The sequence below is a fragment of the Numenius arquata genome, chromosome 16 (assembly GCF_964106895.1).
Source record: "Numenius arquata chromosome 16, bNumArq3.hap1.1, whole genome shotgun sequence".
NCBI classification, from domain to species: domain Eukaryota; kingdom Metazoa; phylum Chordata; class Aves; order Charadriiformes; family Scolopacidae; genus Numenius; species Numenius arquata.
This window is the reverse complement of record NC_133591.1, coordinates 12,336,161-12,353,405: the sequence shown is the minus strand read 5'-3', so window position 1 is coordinate 12,353,405 and position 17,245 is coordinate 12,336,161. Positions and strand designations below refer to the sequence as shown.

The 17,245-nt window shown below is 38.5% G+C and overlaps 1 protein-coding gene across 2 annotated transcripts in view; it reads right to left on the bottom strand.

Annotated features, from left to right (window-relative positions):
• CIT (citron rho-interacting serine/threonine kinase) overlaps positions 1 to 17,245 on the bottom strand; it is a 71,456-nt gene that overhangs the window by 21,384 nt on the left and 32,827 nt on the right. For both annotated transcript variants that reach the window (XM_074159841.1, XM_074159842.1), the window contains 6 exons: positions 15,846 to 15,941; positions 14,000 to 14,116; positions 13,457 to 13,566; positions 10,372 to 10,546; positions 8,758 to 8,955; positions 6,527 to 6,580 (listed from right to left, as the gene is read on the bottom strand). In XM_074159841.1, the coding sequence (XP_074015942.1) occupies positions 6,527 to 6,580; positions 8,758 to 8,955; positions 10,372 to 10,546; positions 13,457 to 13,566; positions 14,000 to 14,116; positions 15,846 to 15,941 (750 nt within the window). The remainder of the gene's footprint in view (positions 1 to 6,526; positions 6,581 to 8,757; positions 8,956 to 10,371; positions 10,547 to 13,456; positions 13,567 to 13,999; positions 14,117 to 15,845; positions 15,942 to 17,245) is intronic.

Genomic DNA, 17,245 nt, shown 5'->3' with positions numbered 1-17,245 from the left:
AAAATATCTTTTATACATCCATGGTTCCTTCCACATATATTTTATATATTAATACAAGTACTTTCTATAAAAATTATTAAACTAGGTTTGAAATACAAGAAAGCAGAGATGGGGAAAACACAAAATTGACAGGGTGACACGCACAGTTAATACGTCAAACTACTTAATTCATTTTTAAAACTGGCTGTATTTCAAGTTGACTTTATCCCCTAAGGACTGGAAGTTAAGCTCCCGTTCGCCTTAGTATTCCGTGTTCTGAGATTTTGACTTCCTTCCCTGAATATAACTAAAATTAAACCAGACCATTTTAAATTTCACTGTTACACTTTATCTAATAGGATGTTTCTGGAAAGCATAAGACAAAGCAGTTAGGAAAGATGGGTTCCAGAAGAAGTGACATGATCTCCTTCCTTGAATATTTTCCAAACGATATATTTATTGACAATTCCAAAAGGGCTTGTCTTAAATCCCACATATATTATAACCTATATAATGTAATCTATATAGATTGATAGATTTTATTTTTTTCAAAGAGAGAAAATTTGTTCTCAGTACAATTTTCCTTTTTTCATGAGGAAAGTGAAATTTGTTGATGACTCTAATTTTTAAAATTTTTCTGCAGCTATGTATAACCCAACAGGGTTATAGAGTTTATAAGTATTATAAAACCTAAACAGTAATGGGTAATATTGACACAGGAAAATGGGACATGGTGCGAGATGCCTGTCCTGGGAACCAAGAAGAAAGAAAACACAGTTCAAAAAAAGACATTTGATAGGAAATGTTGTCTTAGGCACATATACATACATACATCCTACACCAGAATCCTGTACCTGAAAAGAGTTAATAGCTTTAGGTATTTTTCTTTTCAGTTAAGGAAATCCCCAGGCAAAAAAACCCCAACCAAATAAACTAACCAATCAACCTTGTGCTATTCTGGAGTTAAATATGTAAGTATATTAAAGGAAAGTCTGTAAGACAACACTATTATATGCTTTAGAAATCCAGCATATAATTGCAAACATTTATAAAAAGTTTATAAAACAACGAAACACTTGAAAGCTTGGAAAAGCAATCCTAGGCAACCTAGGCAGCCTTATCTGTGCCACTGTATGATCACTCACTGAGCAACTGAGGTTTTCTCTTCAATCTATGCACATCTTCATCACAACTAATCCACAAAACAGATATAAAATCTAACTACACCATGCTAATCTTGGCAGATTGATCACTACACGCCACATCTAAGTGCACAACTTATCTTTATCCTGATACAGAAGACTGTATCTCATTTTTTTTTTAAATATTACAGAGCAACCCAAGCATAACAGTTCTTCAGCAAAAGTGACCATGTTCTGTACAATTCCCTCCCCACTGCAGAGTTTCAGAAAACCAAAGTGTTTCCCTGTTGTGCGATTGCACAGATTCACAGCTATTATACCTGGCCCTGCAGACTTCTCCAGGCATGGAGCACAAATTAAATATCATGGCAACAAGCAGTTCAGAGCCACTGAACTGCTTTGAGACACATTTGCGCATGAGACACAACGTACAAAATTTAATCCATATGCTCCACCTATCAAAACCACAGGCAAAATGAGGGAAAGAAGAAAGGAAGCCGTTTCAGAATACTCTTAACTGCAGTTCGCAAACTTCTCCGTAACTTTATTCCTTCATGAAGACATCCCAGTTCTCAGATGCCACCAACAAACATGCAGGAAAATGCAAGGACACAGGAAGGTTAACAGTTTCAGGATGCTATCAGCAGCATGTTATTTGGAGTTTAATGCAATTTCTTGTACAGCCTTCATTCAGAACTTCCAGTTTTACTCTACCCATTTCCACTCCTCCCCACCCCCACCGATCTTTACTAGAAAGCTATCTGTCAGCAGGAAAGAGGAAAAAAGGAAAAGCTATCACTCAGCCCCAAATTATTGTGAGGAGGAAACAAGAGAAGGCATCAGTCACTTCATCTTAACCTATTCAAATTTGGATCTGAGAGCCAAAGCTGTTCTAGCTTCCTACCAACCATTGCAATGGAGCAGAACACCAAGCCTCTTAAAGGACACAGCTGCAGATAGCTACCAGTCTTGTAGCTCTACCTGTTTGGATTCATATATAACAATGAACTCCTCACATTCCTCCCCTTTCCACACTCAGACAACATCTGTGATTTGAAACATACCTGACATGGAGATCTCGGTCTCCAAAAACTCATCATGGCTGAGCTCAAGGGACACTGCTCTTGTTAGTAGCTGCAGAGCAGCAGGACACTGCACACTCTGCATTCCTTTTCTCCCACAGCACCCCTGTTCTCCTCCATCCTAGTTCCCAGAAGACGAGCTCCCTCTACCAACCATGAGCATCATCCGGAGATGACGATGAGGTCGTTGTCCACGGTGAAGGTCCCATTAGTCTCTTTGACAGCAGCACCTCAGCGACACCCTAGAAGCCTCTGACTTTTTGTCAGGCTACAAAAACCACAAAGCTCCACTTTTGCCTTTAACTGCCATCTGCCACCACATTTTCCGTGAAATGAGTATCAGGGATAACCCCTCCCACCCAACTGATTTCCCCCACCCCAGATTTAACAAAGCCACATCAAAGTTTTTGCCTGGGTATTCGCCTTGTTACAGTGGGCAAGATCCCTTTACACTGAAACACAATTTAGCATCAAAGTACATAACATCTTTAGACATAATTTTGGAAGTTCTCACGAACACAGATTATTCTTGTGTGCCAACTCGTCGAGCCAATGTGGAGCAGGATCTTAGACCAAAGTCAGCAGGACTTTATGCATGACTACAATTACACATGCGCTTAACGGGCTTGCAGTTTTAATGCCTCAATATCCAGCCTCACAGACAAGTGCAGAATCAAGGTGGTTAATGCTTAAGACAGGACCACAAGGTGATGACAAAAGAGCCTCAAGGAGGGGAGATCAACCTTGTTTCACTCTAGAAACCTTGAATAAATGGAAATGCAATATCCAATTAGTATTAAGAAATGCCACTCTCTTTGCTAGAGAAAAAGCAACAGCCTGTACCTGAAAAAAAACATGGAAGATTCAGATGGTCGTTCCCTGGAAATAACAATGGTATTTTTCTAAACTGAGTGTAAATACTTTATAGAATTGCTTTTCTTCTAAATATTTATAGACTTTACTGCCCGCTTACTGAATGTCTTATTTTTGAAACAATTCTAATACTATTTAGATAACTTAGTTGCATTTTTAACTCCAAATGTGTTGATGATCCAACAACAAGCCATAATTAAGAGGCAGATGGAAAACAACTGACAAATACATAAATTTTCCTATTTTAGAAAATGTCTTTTATTTCTAGAACTTTTTCTGATTGCCTAGAAAACACTTCTAACACTCAAATGGATCATATTTTTGACAGAATAATTCCTTAAATGTCAGGAACTAGTCCTCCCCCCTCAACAGATTTGCTGGATGAGCTATCACTGTGAGAAGATTATGAGAAAATATTGCTCTTCACGTGTGCCCCTGTGCATCTGTGTGTGTGTGTGTACAGCAGGTAGTATAATTTAAAAATATCATTGTAATTATGTATTCTATTATTTCTTGCACAATTGAGAGACAGAGAAAGCAAAAGCTAGCATTGTCGTTCTGACTCCCTATGGTAAAAAACAAGAGATGTCACAAGGTGAAACAATGCAGAGCTATCAGAGCAATTGAATATAAATTCACAAACAAGGCAGAAATTACAATCAACAATATCATAGAATCATAGAATGGTTTGGGTTGGAAGGGACCTTCAAGATCATCCACTTTCACTCCCCTGCCCTGGGCAGGGACACCTCCCATCACACCAGGTTGCTCAAAGTCCCCTCCAACCTGGCCTTGAACCCCTCCAGGGATGGGGCAGCCACAGCTTCTCTGGGCAACCTGCGCCAGGGTCTCACCACCCTCACAGCAAAGAATTTCTTTCTAGTATCTAATCTAAATCTCCCCTCTTTCAATTTAAAACCATTACCCCTTGTCCTATCACTACATTCCCTGATAAAGAGTCCCTCCCTGTCTCTCCTGTAGACCCCTTTAGGTACTAGAAGGCTGTTATAAGGTCTCCCTGGAGCTTTCTCTTCTCCAGGCTGAACAACCCCAGCTCTCTCAGCCTGTCTTCATAGGAGAGGTGCTCCAGCCCTCTGATCATTTTCGTGGCCCTCCGCTGGACCCATTCCAACAGGTCCATGTCCTTCCTAGCAAGGGTCTCTGTATATGCACCCCAAAACTCAGCAAATTTAAAATGAACAAGTAGGAGAACCTAAAAAATGTCTACTTGGCTCAGCAAAAGAAAGACCAAGAGTGCGCTGAGGATGCAAGAAGAGCAGACACGACTTAGGTGTAACATAAGCCTTCTCTATAAGCACAAACTGCTACCTTTGAGAAGCTAGAGAAACAGAAGAAATAGAAAAGAAAGTAGACTAAGTATTTTTATTTATCTTTTGAACACTACAAAAGTACTGAAGTAATTCAATCTTTCCATTTTTTTCCCCTGTCTAATCTTATTTTCATAATTCTTATGGTGTTTCGGGCTTCTCAGTAAGATTAAATAAAAAATAATTCCATACCAAATTTTGCTGCATAGTTTAAGGAGTTTGTTTCAGCTTAAAAAGGATATCTTTGAAAACTTGCTAAAAGAATAAACCCACTCCTTATCATGCTGCATAAGTAGCAACATATTACTACTATTTCCTTAAGTGTTATCTTATTTTTAAAAGAGTATAAACTCTAATCACCTTCAAGTAGAATAACATGGTCACCAAAACCCAAAGCCTGCATCATAGTGGGCATAATCAGATAAAATTGAGGTTGAAACGTCGTGTGAAGGCACCATAATTAACATTCCCTGATCCCTCACTCTCAATAGTAAGATCGTCCTATATTTTCTCTCCGTGCTCCGCAGTAAACAGGATGGACAGCTAGAACTACTCATAACGCAGAACATGATAGTTTCTATCCATGGTCAATTAAATTATACATGCATTCTCCTGGGCTGGAAAGAGAATGTATGATGAGCATGTATTATTCATTTAGGAACTATTTAATTAATTTCTTATTGATGAGGATGTCTGATCCTACTTATCCCAGTGAAGGACCTTACAATCCACAACACTTCTAGAAATCCTTTTATGTAGAACCTTTGAAGCTCTCAGCATTCTTGAAATGTTATGGGTCAATCTTCACTGCTGGAGATTGCTCACCACACTTACAGAGCCCAAGTGCTACTACCAAGAGTTACGACCTATGAAGGGCAACCTACCATGCAAGGAAAAGAAGCCACAGATTTTCCACAACTGGTTTTTGCCTGCATGGGGATCACACAAGCATATTCATAGAAAGCTGTGGTTCTGCACAAATGGCAAGAGAGAACAAGAGAAGATAGCTATGGATGTGAGATACATGAGAGCACATATGGAGCGAGAGGATCAGTCTAAGAAAAGAAGAAGGGAACAAAAAGTAAAGTTTCCCGTGCAGGATTTCATTTCAACAGAGGTTACCGCACTTTGGTAAGCTCTACTTCCTCATTTCCTCATCTCAGTATATTCGATGAACAAAATAGAAGAATCACTTTGCTTAGTGCTAAAGAGGAACTGAGGAAAACAGAGTAACTCACATCCTGAAAGGATAATTTTGAAAGATGAAAACTTGTACATTAGATACTTAGTCCTACAGCATTAAAAATGGAGTTTAAGGAAATCATTGGAAGTATGACAAGACAAAGATAAGATAAAGATACCAGCAATTAAGCCCTGCTTACAGGGTGGGGTAAGGAGAAAAAGCTTAGAAAAAAGCTGGATCACAGTGCTGATCCAGAGGACTGTGGTCCTTTTGTAATTCATGCCACTGGAAGGCAGGTGCTCTCCATCAAGCATCGTAAGTCTGAAGATAGTGTTAATCTGAAAGAATCTCTGTTGATAGATCCTTGGACGTCTGTCCTGGTCTGACAAAATGAAGCTAAAACCATGTCAAAAGATCTCAAGCAATAGAAGGTGCAAATGAAGATCCTAGAGTCCCCTCTGCTCTTTGAGCAGATGACTATATGTCAATGTGTTATTTGGAACCTCTTCAAACAGTGTTGAAGTCCCCCTTAAAACCCAAAGTAGCATGAAGACTCTTCCGCTCTGGCCTAGATCTACAATACAGCTCAGGATTTGGACAGGTAGACCTTTTCTTCTTGTAAGCAGAAAAGATCTCCATCTACAGTCATTTTTTGCAGCTGCTACACCATTCTTATTAGCTGCACTGCAATGAGATATTTTAATTTCCTTTCTTCTCCAAAAAGAAGAATAGTGTCAATTTCATGATCAGACTAAAACCTCAAAATTGAGGTTTACCTGAAGCCTAAAAGAATCAAATCCAATCCATCTAGCTCCTACTAACACCTCGAAGCCAGAAGTCCACATTAGGAACTAGTGTCATCAAGGATTAAATAAGTAAATTGTTTGCTTCCTTATGCTTAATTTCAAAATAATTCAATGATCTGTATTTAATACTCACTGTGCAGCTATTACGAAGGGCTTCAAATTTACGCTGGATTTCATCTCTATGTGCCTAAAGGAGGTAAGAAGTTAATCATCAATTTTTCATACATTAGAATTCGAATCCAACAGCTGTTGCTAAACAAACTGCAGAACAGTCTACCAGCAAGCAAAGTGTGGAAGGCAGATGCTGCAGGCTATGAAAGCACCCTGTAGTGGCAAAGAACTGATTAGCAAACGTCACATTCTACTGAATCAAAATACGCGATCAATTCTGAACTACTTTAGAAAAATGTACAAACTTGAGAACTGAATTATGTAAAGGGTTCCATCTGAAATGGCCACCAGAAGACATGTCAATTCCATGTTAAGTTTGTACATTCTTGACATTTAAATTTGAGTTGGTTTTACTTCCATATCCAGATTGGTATAATATAAATACTGCATACAATTTAACGCTTGCAAAGAAAAACTATAATGAAGTATTATGCAAGCTATCCCAAAGAGCTCTGCCAATCTACCTGCATCCAGCCAGAAAGTGCCATTTAATCCTGAGCCTCTCTGAAAAGCAGTGATGAAACAACATAATCAATTCTTTGGAAGACAGCATCCAAAGTATGGCAAAGTGCAAACACGTGTTTTAAAGAACGCAGTATTGCATGCACCATTTTACCTCCTAATTTACAAGCAAAGCATGACAAAGCAAAAGTTCTTGTTTCAGCCTCATGGCCTCTCAAAATTCATCAAACTGATTTAAGAAGGGTCTAATGTCATATGCTCTCTGAAAACTGAACAAATGACAGGGTAGTGCACTAGCACATCCAGCCACCTTTCTTCATTCAGAACGTTTTCCTTAGAGCCAAGAGACTAAACAGGAAAAAACTGTCCAGCGGAAGTCAAAGATGAGAGCTAAAAAGCTATCTTACCACAACAGGCAATGTGAAAAATTTAAAAAGTATATTAAAAAATCCATAACAGAAATAGTCCCAAGCCCACCAAACTGGACTATCTTACAACAGCTGGCCCAAAAGCACTACCATTTTGCTGAATTAACTGAAGCGATAACTGAGTGAACACAGGTCATAAAGATTCCTCTGTGTCAGTGGTGGTGCAGGGGACAGATGCCCAGCACATCGCCAGCCCGTTGGCATAAGTCGTTATGCAAAGCTTTCAGCTGGGAGGGGACCACCTCAGTTTTGAGCAAAAAAGGAAACTGATGCCATGTTCTATTCAGTTATTCTTAAGCCTTGATGTTGCTGTAGTTTCCCAGCACGTACCAGCTTTATACCAACTCTGAGTGAACGGTTCTCCCATTCATCCACACAAAGCACCAACAGAATACAAAGGCCCTGCCTCGGCTGAGCCCCCCATCCCTTCTGAAAACTCGCGATGGTAGAAACATTCACAACAGTCCTTTGATCAAATGCCACTGGAGCGAGAGAATGCACATTTTCAACACTTCAAAAATCACTGGATTTGAAGGTCATTAAAGACTGTTGCTCGTGGGGGTTTGCTGGCATCCAAAGTAGCAGGTCCACTCACTCCCCCCAAGAGCCAGGGGAATCTTTTATGAAGGAAATCTTTCTTAGAATCAAACAGTTTGAAAGCACCTTTTGGGACTCAAGAGACAGCAACCAGCAGCATATAATTTAGAATTCCTTTTACTGGGAGTAGGGGATAAAAAAGGGGCAGGGGTTGAACTTTTTTTCCTTTATATCGTTCACACACCTCACCAGAGACTGTAAGACACGCGTGACAATTTTTAATGAAATAAGCATTGGAATAAAATTAGGGTGCTAAAACCACTATTTTGCTAGGAATTTCGGGGTTTTTTCCCCCCAAAAGCAGGATAACTGATAGAAAAAATCATCAAAACATTTATGATCATGAAGTACTTTCAAATGCATGAGATACTATTTAAATAAGTAAACCACAGAGTACAACCCCTAACAATAACAATTTCATATGCAACTTTCACCTGAGCACAAAAGTAATAATGCTCTTACAAACAATCAGTTTTGGCAGCAACGAACCACTACTAGGAAGCATTTATACAGTTAAAGATAATAAGACAGAGAAAATTTGACATTTTAGCCATTCCTTCCCCTATGAACACAAGGCACAATTCATATGCTGTTCTGAAAATTAAAAATTAAGTAGTATAAATTCATTTTAACCTCATTACGAAACGTGCACCTCCATAATTCTAATCTGTATATACAGTTCATAGAGCTATATTTTAGGGCTCACCGTGAGAGCTTGAATCTCCTCCTCTGCCTCAGCTGTAGTCTCCTCCAGTTCAGTTTTGGCTTCGCGGAGCTGGTTCTCCAGGGCTGTCCGTGCTGCCTGTAGCCCAGTAATCTGAGATTCCCGCTCCTGCAGTGTCAGCTGCAATTCTGTCAACTGCCTTTTGAGTTCCAGCTTTTGCTCTTCATGCTCTAGACTAACCTGAAGAAAGAAAAAGTAGCATCCAGATGTAAGTTACTCACAAAGAAAATATAGGCAATCTAATCTCATTTCGGACCTCACTTTAGGATGCCATTGCCATGTCAATTCCCAAAAATTACACCTTGACAGATTGTGCTTAAGTCACCAACAAATCAAGGACGCAGCTTTGTCAGGTACCTAAAAGCTACCGGTTTGCTTTGAAAAAGGTGAAAAGCAACCTGGCATTTTGAAACAACAAGGGCACAAGAATAGTTCCAGCTGTGACTCCAATATCACATATCAAATGTTGATATCAAAAGCATAAAAGTTGAAGTAGTATGTGATGAACTTTCTTCACTGAAATTGAGAATCTTTAAGAATCTTTATTTGGGAACCTTTAGGCACAAACATCAATACTAATCTTTACATGTATGTAAACATTGCATATATTTTGCAGTTGACTTTGATATTTCATTTTCCCTTCAGATTCTTTTTAAAGAAATCAACCAGATCATCTGGCTCTGGGTTTATTTGAATGGCTTCTGTTGAAAGTTTTCTTGAGGCATACTCAGGGATAAACATGTCATTTCCAGAAACAGATAAGAAATGAACAAGCAGCACAACAGATCTCAGGGCTCAAAATCAATTCCAAAGCTCAGCACCTTCTTCAGGCTCTCTGCTGCCCCAAGCGAATGTCTCTGTTGTGCTGCAAATGCGCAACAAGCCTGCCCTAAATCTTACACTGAGCCCAAGCAACTTCCAGTCAAACAAGGACATGTGTTGATCACCCAACCCTCTTAGCTCAAGATTTCAGTCTTAGTTGAAAATTAGTGGAGTGAGACTGGAGAAGGTAAAAGAAGATTTGAAGTGGATCTAAACTAGTTGATACACAAGTAAAAATGAAGCTCAACTCACAAATCTTTAAAAACGTGTATTTTTATATTTCTGTTAGGTTTCCTTTCCAGAAGACTTCTGAAAAAATGTGCTTGAAGCAACAGATCTCCTGCTTGCTTACAGCAATTCTGTTGTGTCCTTTGCTTTCTAATCTGTAGGCTGTAGGGCTGTGGTTAAGCTGGTCATTGCACGTAGCTTAAGCGTTTATTCTCTACCCACAACCACTCTAGCTGGACAACATTATAAGGATACTGTACAAAACCCCATCAATATGATTCTGAGAAAGCAAGATGATCTAAAAGCTCACATTCAGTTAGGTCTAAGAATGACAAATCCTCAATAGTTACTTTTACCTCCTTCTAATGAGCAATTTTTAATTATTTTTTTTTTTTCTCCTAGGGAAAAAAGCACTGCTAGACCAAACTAAATTAATACACCTTAAGATACCATTTTTTATGGCACACAGAACTAAAACAACTTAATCCTAGTTCTCACTGTAATACTCAAAGTGGGCTACATTCGAGATTAAACCCAAGTTTTCACCTCTCGCAGCCTAGTCTCTAACTCCAGCAGGCGGTTCTTGTCAGTGTGATCTTGGTGACTCATCTTTTCCAATTGTTCTTCTAATTTTCGATTCTGGGCCTCTAACTTTCCAGCTTGCGTTTCCAAATAGAACTTCTGTTGTCTCAGCTCTGAAATCATCTCCTCTTGCGCTTTCCTGGTAGGAGAAAAGCACAAGTGACAAACCCAAAATGTCCTTAATATATGTCCTTTCACTGGGGTGAAGTAAGGAAGAGTATACTACAAGTTTCCTGTTAAGGAGAACAGTTAAATTCATAGCTTAAATTCTACATCCCCCCCCCCAAAAAAAAAAAAATTCAACTCTTTATTCCTGTTTGCAAAAGATCCATGTACTGGTGTATTCATCAATATATGCCCAGAGCACTAAAATTTCATGTTTGACAGTTGCACAGAAAAATTCATCTTGTACACAGTAATCTACAACAATACTCGAGCTACAGTTCATTCTTCTCGTTTCACCAATTCCTTGTTACACGTTTTTCTACGCAGGAAAAATAAATGCTAAGAATAGTTGCTTTCACACAATGTATTTCCATGAGATAAGAGAAACCCTATGGTTTGGGGGGGGGGGGGGATGATAGTGTGTTGTGGGGATTTTTTAAGTTGTAATGAACCTAGAACTTGACCTATATTGAAGCGAAGCTTTGTTGTCTCTGATCAAAGTCTTAATCTACAAAGTGAACAAAAATAATTACTTGTACTAATAAGAATTTTGAGAGCTGGCAATGATTAATTATTACCATAAGAATTTGAAATGGATACCCTCATAAAAAAACAAAAACAAAACAAAAAAAAAAAAAAAGAAGGAAAAAAGGTCTTTCTACAGTATTTACAGTTCCTGGAATCATTTTATCAGGCATTGGAAAATTCTGCCTCATGGTGTGCTTTCTACTTAGAAGTCTCACAAAGCTCTACATATATTAATGAATTAATATTTTAAGAAGTTCACTGTGAGATAAGCTGTTATTAATCCTATCCCAGAGAAATTATGTGGGTTGCCCAAGATCAAATAGGAAGACTTAACAAAACTAAAAATAGAACTTAAGTCTTCTGACTCACATTTCTGTGCATTGCACACAAAATTTCTCTTGTTTTAGTTTACCTCTACAGACTATTGCCAGCCAGAACTGTCAAATGGTGTTATTCCACTTCCTGCTGCGTCCTGGGCTATCGTCTCAGGAGCCTGATAATCATTAGTTTCCTCAGATACTGATGAAACAAAAGCTAGCAGAGTTCCCCTCTCCTCTGAAGGGTTTAATCACTAGTTCTCCTCTTCAAACACGCTCAGATTAGCTGTATCTTTTCTGGATTCAAAATACAGTCCGACAAGAGATTTATGCATTTGCACCATTACAATTCAAAAAATAAGCACAAATTCATTAGCTATCTGCATGCATAATAAAGCAATTTTCTCTTAAAAGGTTAATTCTGTACTATCTTCTACCAATCCTTCAAAATTATGTTACCTGACAATATGTCGCACAATAATCTATTCCAAGTGGTATGTTCAAATATTACTATATTTTTTTCCTGTTTTCTATGGATCTCCAGTGAAATGTCCTGCTCTCAGAGGATCCATCTACCTCAGCCAAGTTCTTACACTCAGTTCGGCACCAACAACTGCGACACTGGATCTTGCATATGCTTCCCAGGTACACGCTGAGACAATAGTTCTGCTTTATTTCAGACTGAAGGTAAATTATGGCGTTTGCTGCCTCAACAAACTTCCTGGGTAATTAACTGGAGGTCATCTGGAGCAAATACAACTGGAGCATAAAGCAACGCAATTAAATTTCTCAGTTATTTCTGTGAATATTTTTGGCTGCTCAGGCTAAAATAACTTGCCAGATATTTGAAATATAACAAAAATTGGAGCCATTACATATCTGGAGGCATAATCACCACTGAAAAGGAAAAAAACCAAAGCAACTCTTTGCCAAAATTCATCCTTGCTTGATTCTATTCAGTATTAAAGGTGAATCTCTCCAAAAGACACTACCTAACATTGCATCCAGTGTTGACAGACACTGAAAGCCTTTCTACCAGGAGCCAAAGCTCGGGAATCTCTTAATATAATAAGAGCATATACTACTTCAGCCCTTCCTTGCAGAACATATCAAACAATCCATGCTTTTCCCTATACTTGAAGTAGAATTCCTTTACATCTCTTATGAAGGAAAATCATCATTATAAGGACAAGGAATCTCAGCTAAAAACCAAAGCAAAATAAAGTTCAAGCAGACAGAAGGGTGTGACACAGAAGATTTTCTATCACACAATGATTCAAGATGTCATTAGATGTTGACCAGTAGAACACCCCAAAACCACTGAACTGATTATTACACCAGTCATTACAGGAACTAAAGAGAGGCTGAACCCAAAAAGGCAACAGAGATACATGCAAGTGCTATCTGGGTTAGGAAATAAAAAATCTGAATTGAAGCAGCATTCTGAAGCTGAAGGTGGGGTAACTCCTACTTCATGTTACTTCTGCCCATTTCAGTAACAAAATATCTCACTCTTGCAATCAGCAATTCAAAAACATGCAGAAAACCTCTTGGCTTAAAAATCTAGTTTTCTTGCTTGCCTTCTCACCCATCAGGGCAGAATGGAATGTTTGTGAAAGAAAGGTATTTAATCTTTTCAATTTCAACATCATGTAACTGTCACAGGAACCAAGGAAAATATAAAACTCTTAGCAATATGTACCTACAAAAAAGAAATATATGTTTCTCCAGAGGTATTTTAGACATTAAAAGTATTAGTATTTATTTAACTTGTTTGGTAAACCTGCACGAAGCACCAGCCTTAGGAAAGGCTCCAAAGTAAACACTGTAATACAAACCAATTTTCCTAGTCATGTTTGAGGAAACACAAAATACGCAGTGAACCACAACTGTTTGAAGAACAAGGATATTTTTGCATCACTGAAAAACAAGCAGAGAGCAGAGCAGGCTGCGAAAAAGATCCACTTTTCCATGAAGAGAAGAGATCTTATTGAGAAATGTTCGGAACTGACCAGTACGATAGCAGTTGCTGTACTTACATGTTCCTCTGTGTAAAAAGGCTGCTGTTTGCTGCCAGTTTATTGGCCTCAGACAATTCCACTATTCTCTGCTCCAGTGACCTAATCTTCGAATCCATTGCATTGATCATCTGAAACAAAGTAAATGTGCCTTTGAGACTGCACAATAGCAACTGATTATAAAAACAACGTTAAAAAAAAAAGGACAAACTTTTTCCAGAAGCCAAAAGAAGTAAAAGAAAACCAATCAAATGGCTAAAAGAGCATCACAAATGCAATTACTGGAGCTATTTACAACTGCTTTCTACTGCTTTAATATGAGGTGAAAGCAACCATTATATTATCAATGAACAAAATGAACACAGCAAGCTACGTGGATACTTTTAAGGAAATAATATTAAAGATACCTTGAATTAAAAAACGTGACTTTTAAAATTAGTATTAACCAGAAGATTTCCTTCAAAAGAGCCCAGCAGCCCTACAGAACCTCAAACAAGATTGCTTGAAATCAGTCTCAGAAAGCTACTCTAAAAATGCTTTGATTTTCAATGCAACCATACATACCGCCTTCTGTTCAGCAAGGACTTTGCATTTCTCACGCGCTTCTTCCTCATGTCTTCTGAGCATATTCTCAAGTGCTTCCTTATCTGCAAGATCTTTCTTCATCTGATTTTCCAACACCTAAATGAAGACATTTCTTTTGTCTAAATTATAGCTGTTTCACTGGGCAAAGGGCAAGCAGAAAGAAAATCATCAAGAAAGACAGAATTTTCTTTAAGCAATTGATCTTATCTCAAGCAAAATTAAACCCAAGATTCAACTGCATTAAATCCATGGAAGAGCAAACTCCAAAAAAGAGCACTCCCTCAGTTATCTCTGAAGAGTGAATTTAATGATGGAATTTTATGAAGACATGGAGATACTGTAGATGGTTTTTTATTATTATTTTAAGTCCTATAAATCGTGTTCAAGAAATATTCCAGACTAACACAACAGAAAACAGAAAAACTCTATATCCCAATACGTATAGCAGAGGAGGTATGGAAGCGCACATCCTTTGGCTGCCCTAACAATAAGGCTCCAAAGTCATTTGGAAGTTCTGTTGCCATGAGTTCTTCAAGTTGGAGACACCAAATGAAAGAGCTAAGTAAAAGTCTTCTTTTTGTGGCACAAATCCCTGTCATTAGGAACAGGACTAAAGTAACTAATTGTTAGATTGTTTGAAAATGCACGCTATGAATGTATGTCCAGAGCTTTAAATCTGTTGTTAAACCAAAGGTCATCTCCTTCAAAGACAAGTTTTCAAACGCACAAAGTCTGGACACAACAGGGTATTTTTTTACTGTTCCAGTTACTCCCATGTCCTCTTCCATCCTTTGAACCTCTTTCACTCAGCCTTCTGCTTCCTCCTACTAAATCCTGTGTCACATGCCCCTGTAATACACTGGTTCTCTTTTTCTTTTTGTTCTTTTTCCAATCCCCATCCTCTTTTCCAGTTTTCATGTCACTATTTCTCCTTTCCCAACATCTACCCCTGATCGTCCTGCTTTCTATCACTCTCCATCTCATTACTGATTCCCACATGCTCTGGTCTGCCAGGAAACCTTCTTTCTTCTCTTTTTTTCCTTCCTATTTCTCCCATAGAAATTCCTTCTCTCCTCTTAAATACTATATCCTCTCACATTTAAGCTGAAATGTAGAATTAAAGTCCTAGGTAAACATACTAAATAAGGATTGCTGAAAACAGATTATGCTTATTAGAAGCAAAGATTCTTACAAAATGCATTTACTGGCTGATGTACTGCAGGTTCTTTAGAAAAATCCATAGCCAGTGCACATACTCCTATTTCCCAATTTGTTTTTCCTAATTTTAGATGGTGTCTATGGTTCTATTTCTGACTGTTTGTTAAAGTCTTATGCTACCCTGGAAAAGACAAAAACAAAGTGGGCGGTTTCTGTGGCTTCTTGGCAGATGTTACAGCTCCAAGAAGAGGGAATTTCAGAAATGCTCTCGTATTTGCTGAATTTAAACCTTGCAGGTAGGCTGTGGGAATACTCTTAGAAAATCATTAGTAGGAACTGAAAACTTTTTCAGGATGTGAGATCCAACAGCATCATGAATGTCATGATATCATGTCAGTCAGCAATAATCAAATTACAATCAACCACTGCATTCCTATAGTTCTGACTTCAGATGCTCCCTGTTTTAATGCAGAGCTAAAGACAGGTGAGGTACAAGGGCATGGACGAGAAGAAAAAATCAGATTTCACTAAACTCTCTGAACATTTCAGTAGTGGGAAGCAAGAAGGCAACTCGTAAGACAAAGCAATCAGAGCCTAAAGGCAACTGTTTTTCCCTGAACCCATTCTACCCACAAAAGCTTGTAGGAAGATAAGAAGATATTTTTACTTTGAGTTTTTCCTCATAGAATTGTTCCTTCTGTTTCAGCTGCAACTCCAGGTGTTGTGCTGCAATCTGAGCCTCACGATGTTTTTCTTCCAGCTCCTAAAAGCAGCAGAGATTCAAGTTCAGCCACAAGAAATAGTAGGTGCTGTGTGTATGTGTAACACAGGTATCAAACATTCATTCATTCTTTTTAAAGGCTTCACACTATAAAATCCCAAGATCAGGGCTCTTGTAGTAAAAAAACAACATTGAGAACTGCACGTTATCAGTTATAAGCTCTGCATATTGCTGCTGACCCATCTACTGCTAAAGACAAAGATTTCTACTTCCACGGTAAGAATCTCCATTTCCCAGTAAAATATTCCCAAAGATGGGCCAAGGATGTTTTGTGAAAACAAGCAGTTATAAAAACTTTATAGCTGCAGTGGCATTACAACAAGTTCAGATCTATTTTTAACAAGGTCTCTCACGTGTTTTCTCACAGAAGACCTCAATAATGGGGCACCGCTCTCTATGCTTTTCATTTTACATTCATAGAGTGGGAATAGTACTTACTTTGCTATATTCCTCTGACAAACATTGTCAGAATAACTATTTATAAATTGATTCGAAAACGAAAAGAGCAGGATGCAATATATATGGTAGAACATACCAGGATATTTTTAACCTCTTTACTTCACATCCGTTAGTTTGAGCCATGCACAGTAAGGACTTAAATAATTTTGCATCTCAGAAGTTTGCTGTTTCTGTTGTCTGACTGTATTATTCAGGATATATCTATAATCACCTTTCAACAGGACACCTCGCAAGAGTTGAGCTCAGATGCTCATTCATTGTCATATTTGCCATTCCAACCATTTCCTGAGCAGAAGAGGCAGATCCAGGTCTGTCATTCATTACCACCGTATCGCCTCTTGCATGGACAACTTCAGGTTTGGGGATGCACCCACGTCCCTGCCTGCCTTCATTACTGCATAGCACAGGAAAAAATCCTGATATTTCTACTTCAGCTCTTTTCATGTTCTCTTTTCTGGTCTTTCTCATCCTGAAAACATACAAAGATTTTTTTCTCCAGTAATTGCAATAGACCTCTTTTTCCAGAAGTGAGAATCAAAGAGGAGGTTCACCAAAAGTAGGTCATCTACAGTGCCTGGTACCCAACACTTCTGCAAGGAATGGAGATTGCTGCTTTTTGCAATTGAAATATGTCTCCCAGCAACAAGAAGGACAACTCACCTCCCCCAGAAGCCCACATGTTTCAGGTCCTGGCAGGGAATCAGACAACCAGATCAGCAGCAGCTTCAAAGCTACCAGTATCAGACTGCTCATATTGTAGCAGAAGCTTCACCAGTTTCTGCAGTGGCACTTAACAGCCAGTGTGGGCTTAAGAAGGTAATCTCTTA